Here is a 24,833-nt window from a genome sequence, read left to right as displayed (position 1 = left end):
TGGTGAACGGAAATCCAAATTCAATGCTGTAAATCACCTTGAAGAACTCTGCTACTGCAAATACTGAATAATAATAAATTCATTAGCATTTGAATAGCCCTTCGAGTTGGTGTAGTGCTAGTGAAGTGAAATAGTTATTTGTGCAACTAGTGCGCAAAGTGACAGTTTGCTGCACCGAAAGAAACGTGAACTCTTTCCCACTTCGGTCTTTGTTTAGAGTGGGTTTCGAACTCCCTTACTCTATACGGTATTTTGCCCGGCGCCAATCAATCACTTTGGATTGATAAAATAATTATTTTACTATAATTTCACTCACTGTGTGGATACTTATATTTCACTCACTAAACTAATAATAGTATTGAAGAAAAAGATAAAGATAGATAGATCAGGGTCGTGTGTAAGGGAATGTATAAAGTGAAAGGCAAAACAAAGGTTAATTATGAATTTATTATTGAACTTTAAATTTATATGAATTTATAAAAAATTGATCAAAAATATAGTAATGATTAGATATAAATACAAGATGATTAAGTTTTTGAAAGTACAACAGTTCAAGTTTAATTTTAAACAACAAAATTTAACAAACAGTTCTTATTACTTTTATCAGGTTACTTGAAAAATAAGTAATAAAATCAAAATATTGAACACCTCTAGTTAAAAATACGATTATAGTCAAAAATAACAGAATTGATAAATTTTAAAGAATGAATATGATTAGGGGAGCCTTGCTTTAAAAAAACTATTATTTGTGCTTAGAAGAAAATTTCAACTGTAAGCTTCAAGAAGTTAATTAAAACTGTATCCACAGATTTGTATTTAGAAGAGCTAAATAATTAAATTTGCTGTTTACTTTGATGCTATGTAATTTGATATAGTTATTTGGGCTTTTTTAGGGTGGGGTGGTGTGGATTTGAAATGAGAAAAATTGAAAATTCTAAATGCAATCTTTACCTGGCTCAGTCAATTCCCTATAGGATAATTGAAGTCTGAAACCAAAAACTCACTCCTACCCTGAACACTGTCCAAAATCCAAGAGATTCACAGCAACTAACAGCAACCCAACTGCCACTAACTGCCACTCAAATGCCACTAACTTGCAAGGCATGGTCTGCCTGCATATATACTAGCACCACGATTTTCCACCCCTCATCACCCTTCGCCCTCTAGCTCCGCCTACCCTCAAACTCATCAGCTAATATTCTGCTTACAAATTGAATTCAAATATCAATTTGAATTCACTATAATGTTTATTATGTTATATCATTTTAAAATATGGCTCCCCTTCAATATTAAAACAAATGATATCATATATTTTATCAATATTTAAACTCTAAAGTTTGGATACTGACAATTGAATGCATTGATTTGATTAATACAGTGATCAATCTTATAAATCTAATATTGAAAATACTTCAATAATAAATACATGAAATGAACAAAATACAAAGTCATACAGTACATCATTACAATCGAGTTGAATAAATCAAATTAATAAGATACCCATTAATTACTACTTAATTAATTAAGCAGGTTTCTCATACTCATTGTCAACATGTTTCAATCAAATATACCTAATTTGTTCTATTTACAAATTTGTCCTTAGCCTATGAATTCGGATTCAACTAACTTAATTAGCTTATAATAATTATTAAATTATAATTTATTATATAACATTATTTGTTGAGTACTTTATACATATAGCCTAATCTACTTCATGACCTAATTTATAAATACATCTACTCATATATCATGTTCATTGTTTTATGTGATCACCATTCAAATAACTGATCATCAAATAATTGCTTCAATAATATTCATATGCTGACCATGTGGTAAAATTGTAGCATATGTTGACCACGTGGTTACATTGAAAACTACATAACTATATCTACTTCTCTCCTAACTATATATCTATATCGCTATTCACAATCTTCATCTACCTGCCATCAACTTATGCTATAGATATATACAAGGGTTGACACAAAGCACAGTGGGCCATGTGGTTTCTATTGTAAACGTGTCTGTGACTGACGTTAGGAATGCTGTTAGCAAATTTCTAGGAAAGAATGATTTTGTCTCAAACTATTTTCAAAAGAATAATGCCCCAGCGTCTGTCTAGGTAAGCTATTCAAATGCATTATCAATAGTTTCGAGAAACGGTTCTTTTTATTATTCTAGCTCTTCGAGCATTCATATTCTTAAATACAATATGTTCAGAGCACGTGTTGCAACAAATAACATATATCTACAATTTTTAAATTTTAGGAGAGCACATGGTCGCCATTTGTGGCTCAAACGTTAGGAATGGTTTGTTGAGTGCAGCAGAGGAACTTTGCGCACGTATATCACATTACGTTTTTCCTACAGTTACCATTGAATATGAAAAGTGGGTAATTATAGGTAAAATTGCCTGAAATGCATCAAATGTTTTTCTGTGTAATTTTATTATTGATAAAAACCTTAATTTATTGTCAAATTGAATAAAAATGTTGTCCTTGGTTATAATATCTAATACTAATAATTAGCGCGTTGTGCTTCGTTGCACCTCTGCTCACTATAGCAGCCACAGCAGTCACTGTTACCAACTTCATTTTGATTTTGCTGCACTGTTGCTCCATATAACCTACTAAGTATTTTGCCTTGCTATGTTGCAAATCTGGAGTGCAGAAATAGTATATTTCGCACCTAGGGCCGAAAATGAGACTTTTCTGGCTCGAAATCGGTTTTCAAGTCCGAGGACGTAGGCCGAGGACTAGAAAAGATTGAGAGCCGGAAAAACATTTTTGCCCATGGTGAGAACGTAATTTTTCGCCACACAGAAAAATAAACAATATATATATGAGAATAATAATTATTCTCATTGTCTATTATAAGCACTTCCGAAAGCAAAAGTGGAAGGTCATAGCTCTAGCAAATCTGAATATCAAGAAATTGTCCAAGTATTTTTATTTTTTATTCTGATTCTTCTAAATAACCTAAAAGATTATGTTCAATTATGTAAGAGGTTGAGTTTATACTTTTTATTCTTCCAAATGACAATAAGATGATATTATTATAAATGCTTTAATTATTGAATGATAAACACAAATAATGAAAAGTTTTTGATCAGCTGGTTTATCACGCTTGAAAAAGTTTTTGATCAGCTGGTTTATCACACTTGAAAAAGTTTTTGATCAGCTGTTTTAGCACACTTGAAATTCGGCCAATCTGATGTGATCTGAATCTGAATGTCAATGGAAGTTAAGGTTAGAAGTTCTATTCTTCTATGAAAATCGAATTATTTGAATAGTTTATAATATATATCTTACCTGTATTTTATTCATTCAAATAAAATGATAGTATATTATTACAGAATACTTTCTTGAATTCTAGAAGCATAAAATGATTCCGTTTATCCACCATGTTCCGTGATAAACGCTTTACTAGGAGGTTTGAGGTTAGATTCTATTATACTCTGAAAATTGAATTTGAATAGTTTATAATATCTCATTTGTATTTCATTCATCCAAATAAAATGATAGTATCTTATTGCAAAAACTTTATTCAATTCTAGAAGCATAAACTGATTCCGTTTCATAAACTATTTTGTAAACACGTTCACATCAAATCAGAATCAGCTGACTTCAAGGTTATTTTACAGCCCTAGGGCCGTAAAAATTTTACCGGCCTGGTCAGAAAACAATCACTTTCGGCCTCCATATGACGCACGTAAACCAGCTCATTACATCCAAGTGGGGCGAAAAAATTTTTTCGCCCCACTTGGATGTATTGAGCTGGTTTACGTGCGTCATATGGAGGCCGAAAGTGATTGTTTTCTGACCAGGCCGGTAAAATTTTTACGGCCCTAGGGCTGTAAAATAACCTTGAAGTCAGCTGATTCTGATTTGATGTGAACGTGTTTACAAAATAGTTTATGAAACGGAATCAGTTTATGCTTCTAGAATTGAATAAAGTTTTTGCAATAAGATACTATCATTTTATTTGGATGAATGAAATACAAAAATAATGAGATATTATAAACTATTCAAATTCAATTTTCAGAGTATAATAGAATCTAACCTCAAACCTCCTAGTACAGCGTTTATCATGGAACATGGTGGATAAACGGAATCATTTTATGCTTTTAGAATTCAATAAAGTATTCTGTAATAATATACTATCATTTTATTTGGATGAATAAAATACAGATAAGATATATATTATAAACTATTCAAATAATTCTATTTTCAGAGTAGGATAGAACTTCTAACCTAAACTTCCATTGACATTCAGATTGGCCAAATTTCAAGTGTGCTAAAACAGCTGATCAAAAACTTTTCATTCTTTGTGTTTATCATTCAATAATCAAAACATTTATAATAATATCATCTTATTGTCATTTGGAAGAATAAAAAGTATAAACTCAACCTCTTACATATAATTGAACATATTCTTATAGGTTATTTAGACAAATCAGAATAAAAAATAAAAATACTTGGACAATTTCTTGATATTCAGATTACCTCAGATTTGCTAGAGCTATGACCTTCCACTTTTGCTTTCGGAAGTGCTTATAATAGACAATTATTCTCATATATATATTGTTTATTTTCCTGTGTGGCGAAAAATAACGTTCTCACCATGGGCAAAAATGTTTTTTTCCGGCTCTCAATCTTTTCTAGTCCTCGGCCTACGGCCTCGGACTTGAAAACCGATTTCGAGCCAAAAAAGTCCCATTTTCGGCCCTAGGTGCGAAATATACTATTCCCGCTCTAGAGCGGAAAAGTGATTCTTTGCGTTCTGTAATCAGTGCAGCAATGGCCACTTTTCAACGTAACTGTAGGAAAAAAGTATTTAATAAGATTTAGTGGAAAAATTGAAAGTAGTGAATTAATAGATTGCAACTGTAGGCTTCATTGGAAGACTTTAGCAATAAAAATAAATATTTTAGGATAAGGAATAAGAGAACAAGATTAATTTTTAGTCCTTGTGACTAGTTTTAATAGAAATATATTATTTTTAAATTAGCATTTGAATAAATGCAATATCTCAGTAATTTCCATCTGTAGACTGGCTGGCCTCTATGGCTTCATATAAAATGAACGCTGCTATCCAGATATTGTCAGTTGTTTGGTGTAAGGGGTAAGCATTCCTGACTAGCTATTAGGAGGTACCGGGTTTGATTACCGGGCTGACAAATAATTTTTGAATAGTAGCGCTCATCGAATTTCCATCCAACTGTTCACCCTGTTGTCAATATTTGCGGTGGCAGAAGTCTTAAAGGAGATTTACAGCTTTTAACAAATATTTTCGTTTAAAGATAATTATTTATCCATTAGGATAAATGCAATTTATGAGTAGTTTTCATCTGTAGAAAAACAATTGTCATGGAATTCATGATCTAGAAGATTGTGTTATATCTTGTGTATTCCATTTTGATGTACCTGAACCTACCATCAGGGATAAGATAGGTACAGTCCAGGTCTGTAGCTTTGTCTATCGGCGGAGGGCCACTAGACTACAATACTACCTGTTCGAAAACATTTTTGAAAATGTATCTTCCCATAAGCAACAGATGCTATTCTGTATCTTCTCGGAATCAACGTGTTGCATCCGAAAAGATACACAAGGAGATTTAATGTATCTTTCCATAAGTAACAGATGATCTTTTGTATCTTCTCAAAAGCAATGTGTTGCATCGTAGAAGATACACGAGGAGCAGCCCATCAGCTGACATTCATCCAAGATACCCTTCCCATTGTTGGTGATACGTTGCAACTCTCTCATTCATGAAGAATGTCTGTGTGTAACGAGCATCCGTCAAAGAAGCGGTCTCTGACGCCTGATGTTTTTGCAAAGCCGTGAATATTACCCCGCAAACCATACCTTGCCAATATGCCGTTCCAAAGTCACGGAGGCACAGCTAAGGGACGCGTACTGTAGCTCAAGATTGAGGAAATTGTGTAGTCCCTTGTGTACTCTACTTTGATATGCTTGCTCCTTCCATTAGAGATAAGATTGGTACAATTCTTGTCTATGATCCCGTACGAGTACAAGTTTCTTTGGAAATTATTATACCATTCATCAGTATTTTTATGAAAGAGTGAGTAGAACACTGTCTATCTGTGATTAATATAATTGCTTGTATGAGATACTAGCATTCTTAATCAAGTAGTCTCTAACATAATTAAGGGAAGAAATTGATTCATACAGGTACGAGAAAAGAAATACACGAATGACGCATCATCACGTCTAAACTACTCAACTGGTTAACTTGAAATTCTGCTTATAGATTCTTTATTCACCGAGGGTGTTTATAGGATTTCAGTACGTCAAGTTTTCAGTTTGTCTAGTTTGTTCAGGTTTCGGAGCACGGGTTACCTGCTAGTCAAATATAAAAGCTGAGAGACAGGTTTCTAGAAGCCTTTACTGATAATATTCTTCCAAGTTCAAAGATTGAAAAAAGCTCTTAGATGCCTCGAGAATAGTTTTTATATATTATTTTAATAGAATGTTTTCCAATAATACTCATTGATATTTCAATAATTTTCATCAATCTATTATCAATATTTGGATAATATTCAAACGCTAGAAATGTGCAGTTAGCAGTGGGATCAACTTCATCTCTTGCGTGAACAGGGGCGCCATTTTGGGGGTGCAGGGGGGGGCAGCTCCCCCTTCCTGGATCGGATAAATAATGAAAATGCGGGTTTATCTACGTGAATCCTTAGAATTTCATACTGATTTAATACTGTTTTTAAACAGCAGTATTATAATTCCTTCTACAGTATTAACAATGTAGCAAAATTGCCTTGAAAGTATGGGTACGGGTATCCGGAGTATAAAGAATATATTTTTCTCTGTGGTATAGTTGAAGCTTGAATATATAATGAGTACAATTATTCATCAGGACACAATAAGTCAGTCATTGCATGAATTTCAAAGTGAGAATAACAAGTTGCAAGATGTCATAGTGAAAGCAAAAAAGAGGGCACAATCAGACATTCAAAAATGTACATATACAGAGTTGGTGAGAATTATGGGAACACCTTAATGTTTCTTTAGCTTTCTAAATGAAAGTTATTTACCAATTAGAATATATGATCCCCTATGAAATTGTCATTGTAAAAAGAATTTATCTGTTTCCATGATTTTTAAGACATCTGTTTCAATGTATTCGTACTTTAGGGCCTCTCTGTAGGCCTACATTTCTAATAGATATTTCATGATCCAATAACAGATAATAATGTATATGTTTGTATTATTATGTATTATTATATTGATACTTCAACCACATTTGTATAAAACTTGAAAAATGAAGCATATATTAAAACATCTTCGAATGTAACATATAATGGGGAAAAACCCAGGACCCTCTATCCTTTGGGGGTATTCCTCCCCCCTTAAACCTCTTGATTTTTGCCCCCACTAGCAGTTTGGTGGAATGGCACCACTGTGCGCGAAGGCAACCATCCTAGGTGAATTAAAAATCTATATGCGAAACTTTAAGTTAATCAGTCCAGTAGTTCAGTGCGACAAACATAATATTCCTATCCTGTACGTGAATAAAAGCGTATTCTTTTCATTATTATATTATAGATACAGATATTAGTGGTTAAACTGCTGGCAACTTGAATCTGCGCACACGTATCTTTCTTTCATAGTTATTTTGTACTCTCATTGGAGATTGTAGTGGTTAATCATTTGACTCTCTGGTTTTCTGATAGAATCTGATGTGTTGAAAAATCTGAAAAATTCATGAATCACCTTTGGATTCTAGCGAGCCTGACTCGGATTTGATTTTTTTTCAAGTGTGATTGTATGACAATCTTATGAAATGGTAATCATCATTAAACGAGAATCCATATTAAATGCTGTAAATCACCTGGAAGACTTCTGCTACTGCAAATATTGACAACATGGTTAACAGCTTGATGGATAATGCAATTTCTCAGTAATTTCCATATCGACATTTTTAAGTTAGGATTGTTTGATCACGGAGGAGAGATGAATGGAGAATATATAAAAATGAACATTTCCAGGCCAGTATGATAATATGAAAATGGAGGTGTTCAATGCAGAATTCCTCTTCACGCCAACACACGCAAATAATCAATTCTGACATATTGAAGAATAATCGCCTGCACATGCCATATAGATGGGGAATGGATAAGGATAGAAAATGGAGAATGAGTAATGGAGATCAATATCTGATATAGATTGAATTTGGCTTTGCATGTCTTCAAATTCCCATCTTGTCTTCAGGTAGTGGAACCAACACTACTCCAACTTAAACCAAAAAGTTTGTATGAATGATCATGTCATTTTCAATCAAACTAGTAATTGTTGGTGACGTAAGCGCTCATATTTGATAAGCGTAATTATTGATAATCCCATAAAGTAAAAATGATTTGAATTGTTTTTCCTCAAAGGCTATTTATACATTTTGGGAACTTGAGTAACATTATCGGAATAATTGGGAAGTGCTTATATAATAGAGAAAGAGATTGATTACTTTTGTGTTTTTAATAAATTGAAAGAAAAAAATGAGAAAATATAATATAATAGGCAAATTAATAGAATGGGCAATTCGCGATATGGTAGGAGAGTCAATAAGAACTAGTTGCAGACCCTTTTTTAAGCAATTTAATATTCTCCTACTCCCTAGTTTATATATGTTGGAAGCAATTTGTCTTATAAAAAAAATGAGTTTATGTTTAAGAAGGGTTTCATGATACATTCCTATGTGACAAGATTTGCTGTGAATAACAAATAGTGAGTAGGTTTTTGATTTTGTATTAAATTTTTTTAAATAAGTGCAATACTTCTAAAATTTTCAATTTATTGTAATACATTCTGTGATTCATTTAGAGTATGAAATCAGCCTTCAAAATTCAAAATTTTAAATCATCATTCCTGGACCGAAAATCAAGTAACGAAGCAGTGTGTGATTACATAACCTTATCTTTTGGACAACATTAACATTTTATCTAAATTTTTGGAGAGAAATAGTACAGGCTCAGCCTAGTTTTTCCTTCAATGTCATAATTGTATTATGATTATAGTATTTCATACAATAAATGAAATGAAATGAAATTATTGACTAAATACAGACATGTACTCAGGGATGAAACACATCGTACAGCTTTATATACGAGAGGGGTAACCAGCGTGGGAATTCATCTATTCAATGCATTACCAACACATTTAACGTGTCTAACGCTTGAAAATCTGAGAGTTCAGTTGAAGACAGAACTGGAAGGTGAGTGCTTTTATTCGATTCAGGAGGTTTTCAGTTGCTTTAGTTCACGGTGATTTTTCGTAGACCTTTGAGAGTATTATATGTTACAATCTGTTTCATAAATGCACTATTCAAGTTGAATAATTTGAATGATTGACAAGTCCATATATATTGATATTGTTATTCCCATCAATGTGGAGCATCGATAAGTAATTTCTCCTTTATTAAAGTCCTAATGAAATATGTGAACTTGATATGATGATTCAAATGTTCCTCACTAGAGATAGAGTTTTTATCACCTATCCTATAAATGAAAAATAAAGAATTTCTTTCATACCCCTTTGAGAGGTGGTCAGTGGCTGCTAAATTATTCATCTATCTATAATATAATATGAATATTATGTTTCAAAAACGTTGTGCAACACCGCTGGTGCGTCATTATCACAGTTAGATGCGTATAATTTATAATTATGCACCAACACTTTTAAGCACTAGCCTTATCTTGATAATGTGACGTGTGGATCGATATCACGTGTCAGAGTTGTTGAAAGGGAATAAGAGAAAAATAGAACTGTGGATTTTGGAGGCCCATATCTAATAAAGGAATAATATTCAACCCCAAAGAGACACACTGGGGTGTCTTATACCCAAGGGATTTTTTTCCTGTTCTGTAGTTGACAATATCAAACAGATGGGAATTTATGCCCAGTCTAAATTAGGTTTGTAGTCTTGTCAACTACTCTCCACGACTTCCAGTCAGTAATAGCATTCTACAAGGTAACTTGTTCTTCGTTTGGGGTGTCTAACACCTCAGAGTGTCTTTTACGACTTTTATCAAACACTTTTATTACAAAGATTCACTTGTATTGTCACTACGAATGTGGTATGGGATGATGGATCAGATTGGAATAAAAGCTATGATTCTCTCTACAACTCGAGATTCAAAACAATAAAATGGAGAGACGTGGGTTTTTGATGAAGTTGCAATTGGCAATGATCAAGCCATTCGTTCAAACCGGATTTGGAGCTCCAACACTTAGGCGGAACATACGTACGTACTTCTAAAATTAGTATAAATATTGATAAGCAGTGCTTTACTTTTGATTTCTGTATGCACTTGGAACAAGAATGATTGAGAAATGATGAAGTATGGTCTAAGTACTTTTTTCATATTTTTCAAAGAAATATGAAATAAGGAAGGTTAGATAAAAACTCTATCTCTAGTGAGAAACATTTGAATCATCATATCAAGTTCACATATTTCATTAGGACTTTAATAAAGGAGAAATTACTTATCGATGCTCCACATTGATGGAAATAACAATATATGGACTTGTCAATCATTCAACTTAAATAGCGCATTTATAAAACAGATTGTAACATAATATACTCTCAAAGGTCTACGAAAAATCACCGTGAACTAAAGCAACTGTAAAACTCCTGAATCGAATAAAAGCACTGACCCTCCAGTTCTTTCTTCAACTGAACAAATAATTTATTCAATTTTGCATTTTTCAAAGAAAAATGCAGAATTAAATTGGGGTGTACAACACCCCAGTGTGTCTACTGTGTTAGCATAAAGTAAGTGTGTCACTGTAGGGTTATAATAATAAATAAGTATGGACATTAACCAAGTGACTAAAACAAAGATTATTGACTATGGAGATGAATTACTGGAGAAGATGTTGCCAGCTGACCTTGAGAGATAGGGTGAGAAATGAGGTTATAAGGGTGAAAATGAAATTGGACAGGTCAGTGGTGGATGAGGTGGAGGAGAAACAACTCCAGTGGTATGGACATCTCAGAAGAATGAGCCACAGTCGCATACCAAAGAAGGTATATGAGTGGATTCCGGCTGAGAAGAGGAAACGAGGACGACCACTAATGGTTTGGCAGCAAAACATGGAAGAGACCATGGCGAGCAGGGGCATCCATGGAGAGATAGAGGCAGATGGCGTGTTGAGTGCAGGAAACGGCCGGGAAGGCTGTAAAAGCCCACGTATATAAGGTAAGGTAATATAAATGATAAATTATAATATAATAAAGAAAAGATTGGGCTGATACGGGATAGGAAATTCACGAATGACGCATCATCACGTCTTTACTACTGAGCTGTTTTACTCAGAATGTTGCATATGGATAAACTTCATTTATCAAGGAAGGTTATAGGCCTCCTTCAGAATCTTAAGAAGCCCGGTCCATACGCTCAAGTTTAGCTTCAGTCTTTTGCTCAAGCAAAAGTCGGAACATGTAAGTCGTTGCGAGTGGACGGTGAAACGGATGTGTCTTCAAGCTTAAGTCGTCAAACTTAAACGTATCATCGGCCGGGAATCTTTTACCATCAATCCGTCCGTCTTTTGCATATCCACCAAATCCTAAATCACGTGAAAATGGAGATAGATAAATTGTGATTTCAGATTCGGATTCAGCGCCCTCGAATTAGTAGAATGCCTCGCTACTACTTGAAAATAAGCAAGTTTTTTATCGATTGTACAATTATAACGCCATTTAACCCTTTTTTCTTTCTCCGTTCTCATTATACTCTCAGAATTTGATGTTGATATTATGATCTACTATCATGATATTATATTAAGATGTACCATATTGTTGATAAGGATACTATCTACAAAATTTCAATCCACTTACAATCTCTGTGTCTCGAGATATGACATGTAAACAAAGCCATTTAGCGATTAACAGTAATATTTTTGTGAGTATGTTGTTAAATATAGCATTATCCAGTTGAATCAGCGGAAAAATACTATATAATTATTACTCATGTATCGGATATATGTCAACTGTATACAATTCAGACTCAATGAACCATATCAAGCCAAATTACCATCGGTCATTGACAGCTTGTGAGCACTAAAATAGGAAAACGGACGACATAAGACGGATGCGTGAGGACGCAATTTTACATCCGTCTTTTGCTTGAACCAAACGATCCGTCTTTTGCTTGAGCAAGACTGATGGTAAACTTGAGCGTCTGTACCCGGCTTTAAAGATCCTAGTAGGTCCAGTTTTCAGTTTGTCGAGATTATAATTAGAACCTTGTGAAGCACGGGTTACCTACTAGTAATAAATCGTTAAAATAAATCATAATACTTGCTGGAGTGATCCGTGGTCTAGTGGATAAAGTGCTTGCGTAGCAGCACAGAGATCCCGGGTTCAAACCCTCTCAATACCAAAAGTTTTTTAACCAGATCACTCCCGTGTTATCGGATGGGCACGTTAAACAGTCGGTCCCGGCTGAAGTATGACAGTCGTAAGGCCCATTGACGGCTTAAATTATATATTCAGGCGGTGGGATCTTCCCGCAAGGGACTCCCCACCAACAAGAGCCATACGAATTTACTTATAATACCTGCTAGCAAGTTTGAAATAGCAATTTTAATCCTATGTACTCACCAACAACATTAAGATAGACGGGGTGGCCTATAGGCGGTGTAGTGCTGATTTGGCACTCATAGATGCCAGAGTCCTTGCGCTGAGGGTACCTTATCCTCAGTGTCCAGTCTTCGGTGTGCGGAGAATGCACGGCCTCAAACCGCTGATCACTCGTATATGTGTAGCGCCCCACAGTCAACAGATGGATATCTCTGTGCCTCACCCAAGATACCTGCATCAACATTCAAATCAAATCGAACAAAATTTTATTATTATTTCCAAAATAATAAGTAATAATAATTCTCAGTGTAGTATGCTTGAAATACAATGGATAAATTTATAATCCTCTTACTATACAGGGTGTTTACGAGCTCCCTACCAATCTAGGGCATTGTTCCTGGGTAAAAACCATATCTAAATATCATATTTAAATTGTCCGGAAGTCTCCAGTTACTCACACAGCGACCATTTTGCTTTTTTCACTAATTTTTTTTCTGAATAATGGTTGAACGTACGGAATTGAAACTTTGCACAATCATTAATAAGAACAGGACAAAGCTTAAATGAGCTTCAAATTAGATATTCATTGCAAATTTATAGTGAACCATACACGTTCCTGAATACACTCCAGGCAACATTGAATTACATTCCGGGTCCTGTAGCTTTGCCTATAGGCGGAAAGAAACTATAGTGAGGTCCACGTTATAATGGCAGTGTATGATTGACAATACTGTTGCTGTCCTTTTCTATTATACAACAGAACAGATAGCGCTATCTCTCTCTAGCTTTGCAATGTTGTCTGTTTCTAGAATATTTTATCTTTACTTTTGACAATGACTGTACAAAAGTAGACAAACTATTCTCAGCCGCAATTTTTATTCTTCATTCTATCAAAATACTTTATTACACAAGTCGTATAATTGATTTAAGATGTATTTTTAGAACAATTAAATCATTTTTAGACATTACCATATAAGAAACACAAATCAAAATACCTGAAATGACATTTTAAAAATTGATAACCAACTATCCTAGACTTCATCCATGCTTCAGTTAGCCTACACATATAGGTTAGACCTACTCGTACTGGTATAAATAATTTTAAAAGGTTATTTCAGAACTATTTCCATTGAAATTAGTTATTTTCAATGGGATTTCTATTTTATATTATTTTTGAAAGAAATTGGAAAAGAATACCTACCAAATAACTTAATTCCTGTTGTTTTGAAATTCAGATTGGTGTATCACAGCTTTTTAAATTAGCCGCCATTTTAGGTTTGTATGAAAAAAACATCTTATCTCAGTTATGGAAGCAAATTATTTAATCAAATCATGAAAAAATATATATATCCCTGATTAATTTTACATTAAATTGATTATTTCATCTGGGAAATGATAATTATTATCAGTTCAAATTTAATGGGATGAATTGAGTAACAGATGTGTACACTCAGTGGCAAAATGGAGAGACTTGGCAACTTTTTTCTCCTATCTATCTTCATTTCCATTATAACGTGGACCTCACTATAGACTAAAATACCACTATAGGGATTTCACATTTTTATTTCATCAGTTGTTCCACTATCATCTAGTCCATTGATCTATCTAGTGTTCTATTGCTCTATTGGTCTATCCTCCAAAAAACTACTGGAATTTCAAATCTTCCGACTTGAACAGAACCCATATCTAAGAAAATCCTCAAAATAATAATAATAATAATAGTATAATAGTAATAATAGTAATAATAGTAATAATAGTATATATTATATACTTTACATGATGAAAGTTTTGATTGCCTTGCCTTTCGAACACAAGGTGCCGGTTGCACAATAGCCGGTTGAATTTCAACCGTGATCAATTTCACGAGAACCAATTAGAGAAGTCGTCTTATCAAAAAAGCCTTCTCTGATTGGTTCTCGTAGAATTAATCACGGTTAAAATTGAACCAGCTTTTGAGGTACCGGGCCTTATTGTATGAACAAGATATTATATGAATGTAAAAAGGCCTTCGCTGATAGGTTCTCGTAGAGTTAATCATGGTTAAAATTAAACCAGCGTTTGTGCAACCGGGCCATAGTGTATGAACGAGATATTATATGAATGTAAAAAGGCCTTCTCTGATTGGTTCTCGTAGAAACAATCACGGTTGAATCTCAACCAGCTTTTGAGCCATAGTGTATAAACAAGATATTATATGAATATAAAAAGGCCTTCTCTGATTGGTTATTGTAGAATTAATCACGGTTAAAATTTAACCAGCTTTTGTGCAGCGGGGCCATAGTGTATGGACAAGATATTATATGAATGTGGATCGATGACTCAATTTACTCACTGATTCAATGAAACTGAAAATCCACACTTTGTTGAAATTTGACGGATTTTGAGTTTTTTCTTTGAAAATTAAGCATATTGGGAACAAATTCAATACAAACCTCCAAGAAAACTATCAAACCATACAGCCGTTGAATCACAGCAAAATGAAAAATAACAGAACACCAGAAGAGAAAATGTAGTCGATGGAAAAGAAAAGGCTGAAAAAGAGACAGGACGAAGTGTAAAAGGAAGAAGAAGATCAAGTAAATTGTAGATCACTATATGGTTTGAGCAGGAATATCTCTAGGGAAACATATAGTCGACAAGGGTGGCCCCAGGGAATACTTCTCCACCCTCTTATTTCCACACTATCATGGGTTCTACAATTCTTGAACATTTCCTTTCCGAACCTCTCCGTGTGAAATATCATGTGAGGAAGCTATAAAGAATCGGAAAAATAATTTGTTAGCAAGGTGTCCTCGGGAAAAACTGGTATAACATTACTATTGATAACACTTTTTCATCCTGATCGAGCTACGTTTTTCATTCTTATAAAGTCATATTACATAATGATAATCCTCAATAATATACATTTATGGAGTATATGATAATATTTTTGAGCTCCCTGGTCTGAAGAGCTCGCATATGTACTATTCTAATGATTTTGAAATCAGTTTTTTCGCCAAAACGATTTATATTTTGTTTATAAGAGATAACTCTCGCGTTTTCAAAAAAAAAAAAAAATGTGGTGTGGCGCACTCACACAACTTTCCTTGTCGTTATGAAAATTGATCACTAGACGCTAGTGTTCCCGCGCATCTCAAGTCTATTATTCAAAGATTTGAGCCAGCTGGTGACAGGGCAATAACGCTGGAGACACACGAGGTCTGCTATCTCTTCATAGTGAATCATTTAATAGAATCAACAGTTGCCAACAGTTTGCAATTGTATAATCACATTTTCTCGAATTTCGAGCTTATTTTTAGTTTTAGGTGAAAATGTTACTGAGCATTAATTGTAGAGATTCTCATGCTCAATCTATTCCACTCGAATTTTTTTGATTACATTGTATCTGATGCCTGATAATTGACATTTCAAAAATCAAACTTTGCATAGATGTGGCGGAGCTCCTGAAATTTTTACAGATATGGGACTTGCGGCAGTTGATAGAGCTTATCAATGACTATTCCAGGTATAACTTTGATCGAAATCGTTGGAGCCGTTTTCGAGAAAATCGCGAAAAACCCTGTTTTTGACAACATTTTCGCCATTTTAGCCGCCGTCTTGAATCGCATTTGAAATCGAAATTGTTCGTGTCTGATCCTCATATTGTAAGGACGTTACGTTCCAAATTTCAAGTCATTCCGTTAATTGGGAGATTAGATATCGTGTACACAGACGCACATACACTCATATGCTGCTATATGTCAACGTTAGTAGACAAAAGGTTGATCACTCACAGGTGTATGATTCAAAGTGGTGGGGGGAACGCCAGCGTGACGTCACGTGTAGTAAAAATGTTCTAGAGTAACCACACTGAGCATACAGTTTATTCACTGTATCTTCAAATATATCGTCGTATAATCTCCTCAAGATTGACTTAGAACTTTAAAATTCTCCATACTTATAGCGAATGAATCACCGATTCTAATGATGTTGTTAAATATTTCAAGTTCACTCAACTTTTATGAATAAAATGAAGTTGAAAGTTTTTCATGAATCTAAAAACGTGACACGAAAAAGTTAATAAGCTTGAAAAGCGTTAGTAGACAATGTTATACTATTATAATTTCAGATTAACCCTTAAAAAATCTTGATAAACCAATGCATCGCAATAAACCGATAAACCGATCCCGATAAATCCGATGAATTTCATTCATTGTAAATGCACTGAACACATGCTGGTATCGAGCACATGTTCTACGAGAATCAAAATATCTCATCCCCGAAATTCACAAGCTGATGTATAGCCAAACTACAAAATATAAACACGACCTAGAAGATGAAGAAACCTTAAGGGTTTGAAAGGGAAGGTTAGGAGGTGGGGTTTTTGCTTTTATATGGCAAAATGATTGTATTATTCAAATGTTTTAATAATTATTGTAAAGCAGAAACACAAAGCTTGCATGTCAGAAAATTTTTGTGTTATATAATTTGACTATACGACACCATATGATTTTCAAGAAAGCGATATTCTGCCTACTCTGTACTACAGCCTACTTCACGGCTGCAGTTCCCCCACTCCAATTGCATTTCAACGAAAATACTATAGATGAGTGACCAACCTTCTGTCTACTAACTTTGGCTATATGTAACTCAGCAATCGTGATAGAGATAGAAAACTCAGAATGATTCTATCTTCTTTAACATTTTTATGTTCCACGAAAAGTTTGAATTTTCTCCAGTAAAAAATAACTGGTGACTGGACATGATCCAAAATATTCGATAGTATTCAATAAAAGTATCGTATTCACAATTTCAATCATTCTTACACACAAGATGAATACAGATAAACAGATGAACACATGCATAACAACAACAATAACAATATACCAAATCAAGAAATGTGATTCAAATAAAAAAGGGGGGGGATTGAAGGGTTTTCCAACTATTCTATATTATTTATTTATTTGAGGATACAGTCACAAATTATATGAATACGATTGGGAAGGAGCAACAGACTTGGGCCAAAACTGTTCTATTCCCAAATTTCGATTATGAAATGTTCAAAAAATAGGTTATGATTCTACTGTAAGAAGTTGAAGTTCAATTTCAACTATGGTTATCCATTTACTAGTGAAGCCTCCAATCTAATTCAATATAGAATTATAGCAGATGATTAAGTCGATATTTATGTTTTTCAACCCCTATAACTCTGTTAATCATTAATATCGGGGACCGAGCATCGCTCTGGAGTACAAAAGCATAAAAATTTTATTACGAAAGAAGAAATTATAATAACATTCATACAGAAATGTTCTATCCAATCACAGTAAATTGAGATTAATTCCCAGATGAATGCGAAAATTTCCCTCACAAAGGTCAAGTTGCACAAAAGCCGGTCAAATTTTTATCCCGATCAACTTCACGTGAACCAAATCAGAGAAGACCATTTCAAAAAGATGGATCAACTAGAATTAATTCAGGATTGGGAATAACCCGGCTTTTTCGCAAACGGCACTAAGTACCTGATTGAATGATTACAAAAGTTCAACAGCTGAGTCATAATTTTGACACAGTCCCACACACATGAACTCGCTCACTCACTTCCTTCACCAACAGACGACGAAATAGTTATTATCAGCTGTTTTTCCAAGGATGAATAATGATTATCATTTTTTGTCCTTCAGCGAGTTTTCCCAGATATGAGACCTAGTGCAATCGAATTTTGATATTATAAACCTATTATGTTCTGAATTCCGTGAGAATCGTTAGAGTCGTTTTCGAGATCTGGTGAAATACAAACATCTAAACATATAAACAGAAGTTGCTCGTTTAATAGTATAGGATTTTTCATCCAATAGAGAAATTAATAAGCAGTTCATTAGCATTTCTATGTTTTTGGTAAACAAAAATCCCATTCTATTCATGATAATGTAGGAAGATTACATCATTTGCGATGAGACGCTGGGATGATGAAGTAGCTCGGCATGCTTGTTTGAAGAGCAAACTAACCGCATTGGAGGACCACCTTGTCTGCAGCTCATTATATTGTACCGCTGGGTATTTGGATGTTTTCTTCCTCACACCCTCTCCTTGTCGGTTGCATTCTATTCAACATCCCTCTGTCTCTATCACACTCTATTTAAAAAACTTTCTTTCAATTATCTCCAAGTCAGTCATAATAGAATTTTTTTATAATCATTCGATGTACAGTTTTTTGCAGGGCTCTGCGCGAGTTTACCCCAACAGTGGATCACTGATCCCAATATGAATCAAATCTACAACTTCGGAATGATGTGTTATGATTGTAAATTTATCAATCTTCTCCTTCTATATATATAGGAGCGAAATGGCACTCACTCGCTGACTGACTGACTGACTGACTGACTCACTCACTCACAGAACTGAAAATCTACCGGATCAAAAACGTTCAAATTTGATAGGTATGTTCAGTGGGCCCTTTAAAGGCGCACTAGAAACGGATTTGAAAAAAAAAATTCTAAAGATACGCCTAAAATCTGCGTTTTTCCAGCGTTTTTTTCGCACTCTCACAGCTTTATCGAGAACAAATGAACAGAAAATATTAAAATTTACAGAATTTCAGCTGGGGTGTAATAATGTTGTGTTCGAAGGAATTTGAAATAACGCCAAAGATACACCCAAAATAAGCGGTTTTTTGCGTTTTCTCAGTTATTTCATCAAGTAATAGAAAGAAAATTTTCAAATTTGGTACAGAGGTTAAGCTAGGGTCTAAAAATTTTGTGATGAGGTGACTTTAATATTTCATCAAAGATTCCCTCAAAATCAGTGTTTTTCCAACGTTTTTCTCAGCTTTTCTGCGTTTTCTCAGTACTTTGATTTCCTGATGGAATGAAGCAAAATGAAAAATGCAGGCGAGCGAAGCGAGCCCGCTGATCTCATCTTTAGCCGATCCAGTCGGGGGTCCAGGGGACGGAGCCCCCTGGCTAGACGGATATGGCGAGCGAAGCGACCCTGACAGCCAGTATCCCATGATCTTAATTATTCATTTTATGAATGAGTTGAACTGGTTTGTCTAATATCTCCAGTTTTATTCAATAGTAGCACGTAACACATGCTCCGCAAGGTTCTTATTAAGAACTTGATAAACTGAAATCTTGAAGAATTCAAAATATTCCTGTAACCATCCTCGGTAAATTAAAACTCTATTATTGGAGATTTCAAGTTAATCAGTTGAGTAGTTGAGACGTGATTATGCGTCATTCATGAATCTTCTATCCCCTACATGTATCTTCTCCTCCAAGTACCGTCTCCATTTCGGAGGTTGACAATCATTCATTCATTCATTCATTCATTTATTTATCGTCACATTACATCTATTTTTGAGTAACACTCATTTGACTGGTGACATGTCAATACTAGAACAAAATTATATCTAAAAGACTTAGTTCTAACTTCTTAAAAGTAAAATAAATAAATACACTCTATGATGTATCTCATCAAATTCACATGGAAATGAAAGTCACAAAAAGTTAAGTTACCCTCTACAGCCCCTTTTCACAAATTAAAATTCGGCAGCAGAGTATAGGGCTTTCTCTACTAGCATTTTTCTGACTGTTAGTTTGAATTTGTTTATTGAATCTAGATTTCTGATGGCTGCAGGTAATTTATTAAAATAACGTATTCCAGAGTAGAATGGAGTTTTTTCTAGAGCTGTGTGCCTATGTACTGGAAAAGCAATGAGACTACTATTGCGTGTATTATACCCGTGATTATCTGTGCAAAATTGAAATTTATCTAAATTCTGTTTAACAAAAACCAACAATAAATTGATAGATATAAATAGATGTTAGCGTTAGAATGTTTAGGTTTTTGAAGAATGCTTTGCAAGAATCTCTTGATCTCAATCCACAAATGACTCTTATTATTTTTTTCTGGATTATAAAAATTTTACCGCTATCAACAGAATTTCCCCAGAAAATGGTTCCATAACTTAGATATGAGTAGACATATGCGTAGTAGACGGCCAATAGGGTGCTTTTGTCTAGTGAGTGAGAGAGGGTGAGAATTACAAAATAAGCTTGATTTAGTTTTTTTGCAAGGACCTGAATATGCTCCTTCCAAGTAAAACTCTGATCTATTATAAGTCCCAGGAATTTTGTTGAAGAGGACACTTCAACACTGTCTTCAATTATTGGAAGATGTACTCTGTTCACTGCTGTTTGATTACGAGCAGAGCTAAATTGAATAAGATGGCTTTTATTATAGTTTAACGATAGACCGTTTGCTTCAAACCACTTTGACATTGCTGACAGTGCACTCTTCAATTTACTTGCAAGAGTGATGTGATCGGGGCTTGTTGCCAGAGCAGTTGTGTCATCTGCATACATAATTAATCTTATATCAGGTGCAGCACTTGTCAGATCATTAGTATATACTAGGAAAAGCAAAGGTCCTAGTACGGATCCTTGAGGGACTCCATTTGGGACTAAAGCATATGAAGAAGATTTAGCGGACAATTTATCTCTCACACATTGTTGCCTATTATAAAGGTATGAGCTGAACCATTTTAGAGCGGTGCCATGTATTCCATAATAGCTTAACTTTTTCAGTAATATCTCGTGATTCACACAATCAAAAGCTTTTGACAGGTCACAGAAGATGCTAGCAGCATGTTGCGACCTGTCAATCGCATGTGACATAACCCTGACAAATTCATAAATTGCACCTACAATGTCCTTGCTCCTACGGAAACCGAACTGATTCTCATAAAATAATCCATTATTTTCAAGATGAGCAGTCAACCTGCTTGCGACCGCCATTTCATATACTTTTGAAAATACAGATAGTATTGCTATGGGTCGAAAATTTCCAAAGTCCTGTGGATCTCCCTTTTTCAGAAAGGGTAGCACACTGCTGTACTTTAAGAGATCGGGAAACACTCCATATCTAAAAGACTGGTTGACTAGGAAGGTTAAGGGTTTAGCCAAGTTTACAATACATTTCTTTAAGAGGAAAGGAGGGAACTCATCCCATCCAGGTGCCTTTGATGCCTTCATTTTTTTCATTAGATTAATTATTTCATGCTCTGTGACTGGATTAAATGAAATGAGAATATTATTTGTTTCTGGTTGCTTTCTACAATAATCAAGAGCTGCATGCATGTTGATATTTAGATTGAGTGTTTGGCAAATATTAGCAAAGAAGTTGTTGAATGAGTTCAGTGTGGATTCTATAGGAGTTTTTTCAAATACTTTATATAGATTCAATTCTTTAGTGTATATGCCTGTTTCTTGCTTAACAATTTTCCACGCCATTTTTGTCTTATTGTCAGAATTTTTTATTCTATTGCTGTTGTATATTATTTTCGCCTGTCTAATACATCTGTTCAATACTTTTTTATACTGTTTCACATATTCTCTGAATTCAGAGCAGTCACGTGATCTGCCTTGCATGTGTAGCTCCCTGGCCCTGGCACATGATCTACGTATTCCAGATGTAATCCATCCCTTATCACAGTTCAGTAATCTTTCTTTTGTATGAGGTTTTCGCGGGAAAGATTGTTCAAAATATAAGATTACCATTGTGTGAAACTTATTGTACAAAATATTAGGGTCGGAGATAGTATCACTCAATTGAAAAAGCGATTCCCAGCTCTCACTTGATAGAATGGTGTTGAAGAGATCAATATTATTTTTCGAAAATATTCTTATTGTTTCAAAGGGTTCTCTTTTTTTATTTGTATTTGATCTGTTTCGGTTGCAAGAAGTAAGCAGTTTATTTGGAATGTCAACCAGTTGTGCTGTGTGATCAGATAAATCATTGTCAATGATTGTACTATTACACTGTCGTAGGTCAAAATCGAAACCTACGTTGTCGATACATGTTCTAGAGCCCGGTGTAAGTCTAGTCGGATCATCTGTGTAGTGCAGGAACAAGTTATAAGATTGTAATAAATCTAGGAATCTGGATCGTGCTATTGATTCCTTCATTATATCTATATTGAAGTCACCTGAGAGAAGTCTTTTGTATTTGGGATACTTTTTGAAACAGAATTCTAACAAATTATTCAATCTTTCAAAAAATATGTTCTAGGAATGCCTGGAATTGTTAGGAGATCTATATTATGCAAATTACAATTAGATTAAAATGCTCGTTAATTTTAACTCCGCAGCACTCAAAGTACTGTTCAATGTAAAAATTCTGAAAATCAGGTATAGCTTCACAAGATAGACTATCTATCGATAGGATACACGACCCTCCTCTTATTTTTTGTTGTCTGAAATTGTACGAACTTAGGTTATATTCGTGAAATCTATGTAGAAGGAAGAGGTTGTTTTCTCCTACCCAGTGCTCGGTTAAACAAATAATGGTAGGCTTTTTTTGTAAACTGGCAATGAACAAATTAATCTCGTCTAGCTTGTTATTCTGTATGATACCTTGAGTATTCCAGTGAAATACACTGAATGAAACCTCTATCATATCCTGAGAATTGAGCATATTATTAGTACTATTATTATTGGCATCATCATTATTATCATACCTATGATAATCACTACTATCATTATTATTACCATCACTATTATAACCGTTATTATTATTATTATTATTATTACTGCTATCATTATCATTATTACTATTACTATTATTATTATTATTTTCATCATTATTATAATTACTTTTACCTTCATCATTATTATTATCATTATTATTACTATCATCGTTATTGATATCATTAACACTATTATTACCATGGTTTTCATTATTATTGCTATTGTTATGACTATTATCATTGGTATGTGAATCTGAATGAGTTACATCTCTCTTGCTTCTAAAAAATTGTTCCCATTCACAAAAACAACACTAGAGTCATTATCATCACCACCGGTATGAATGAGCTCAGCAGATGACTGACAGTTTGTGTCCAATTGTAAAGATTCACTCTCTCTCGTATCCCGGCACTCTGCACTATCGAGAACAACAGCAACCAAGTCGCGATTCATCCTCTCTTCTTCATCTGTCGCATTATTTGTGGCTGCACACTGAGATGTAGAGGTAGTATTGATTCTGCTAGGAGCTTCAAAGTGGTGTATTACTGGTGGCCTCCGCCATGAAGAGGTGGAAAAATCTGGTCCGCCATCTTGGATCCGCCATATTGAATGTAACATTATTTTTTCAAATGGGAAGGTGGTTATGCGATACATGATTTCGATACGGAATTTCAAGAAAAAATGAAACCGCACATCGATATCTCATTTTTTTTTAATCAATATTTATTTAGTAATAATGAACTCTTATTAATCAAGATTATTCAAAGCAGAAAGGAGAGGAAAACGTCGGAGAACGGCTCAATATCTCATAAACAAAAGTAATTTGATGATTGTGTGATTGGGGATTCTACTCAAATCGAAAATACTACTTTACTATGACTTTACAAATCTGGTCCGCCATCTTGGATCCGCCATATTGGAAGCAACATTATTTTCTCAAATGGGAAGGTGGTTATGCGATACATGATTTCGATACGGAATTTCAAGAAAAAATGAATGGCAGAAAACGCACATCGATATCTCAAACCGTTTAGAAGATATTCACATTATTAATCAATATTTTTCAAAGCAGAAAGGTGAGGAAAACGTCGGAGAACGGCTCAATATCTCATAAACAAAAGTAATTCGATGGTGGGTGTGATTGGGAATCCTACTCAAAATGAGAATACTACTTTACTATGACTTTAAAGATCTGGTCCGCCATTTTGGATCCGCTATATTGAATGCAACTTTATTTTTTTAGATAGAAAGGTTGCCATACGATACATGATTTCATTACAGAATTTCATTAAAAAATGAATTGTGGAAACTGCACATCGATGTCTCAAATCGTTTAGAAGATATTCACATTATAAATCAATATTTTTTAAAGCAGAAGGAGAGAAAAACGTTGGAGAACGGCTTAATATATCATAAACAAAGGTAATTTGATGGTGGGTGTGATTGAGGATCCTACTCAAATCAAAAATACTACTTTACTATGACTTTGAAAATATGGTCCGCCATATTGAATGCAACATTATTTTTTTCAAATGGGAAGGTGGTTATGCGATACATGATTTCGATACGGAATTTCAAGAAAAAATGAATGGCGGAACCCGCACATCGATATCTCAAACTGTTTCGAAGATATTCACATTATTATTCAATACTATTCAAAGCAGAAAGGATGGAAAAAAGTCAGAGAACGGCTTAGTATCTCATAAAAAATGTGATTC

General features: G+C 34.3%; 1 protein-coding gene across 1 annotated transcript in view; it reads right to left on the bottom strand.

Moving 5' to 3' along the window:
- Nucleotides 1–24,833, bottom strand: part of LOC111052333 (zwei Ig domain protein zig-8) — a 740,160-nt gene that overhangs the window by 68,387 nt on the left and 646,940 nt on the right. Inside the window, exon 4 of the mRNA XM_039435799.1 lies at nucleotides 12,632–12,842. Coding sequence (XP_039291733.1) covers nucleotides 12,632–12,842 — 211 coding nt within the window. The remainder of the gene's footprint in view (nucleotides 1–12,631; nucleotides 12,843–24,833) is intronic.

Source organism: Nilaparvata lugens, chromosome 9 (assembly GCF_014356525.2).
Source record: "Nilaparvata lugens isolate BPH chromosome 9, ASM1435652v1, whole genome shotgun sequence".
Classification (NCBI taxonomy): Eukaryota; Metazoa; Arthropoda; class Insecta; order Hemiptera; family Delphacidae; genus Nilaparvata; species Nilaparvata lugens.
This window is presented reverse-complemented; position numbering and strand designations above follow the sequence as displayed.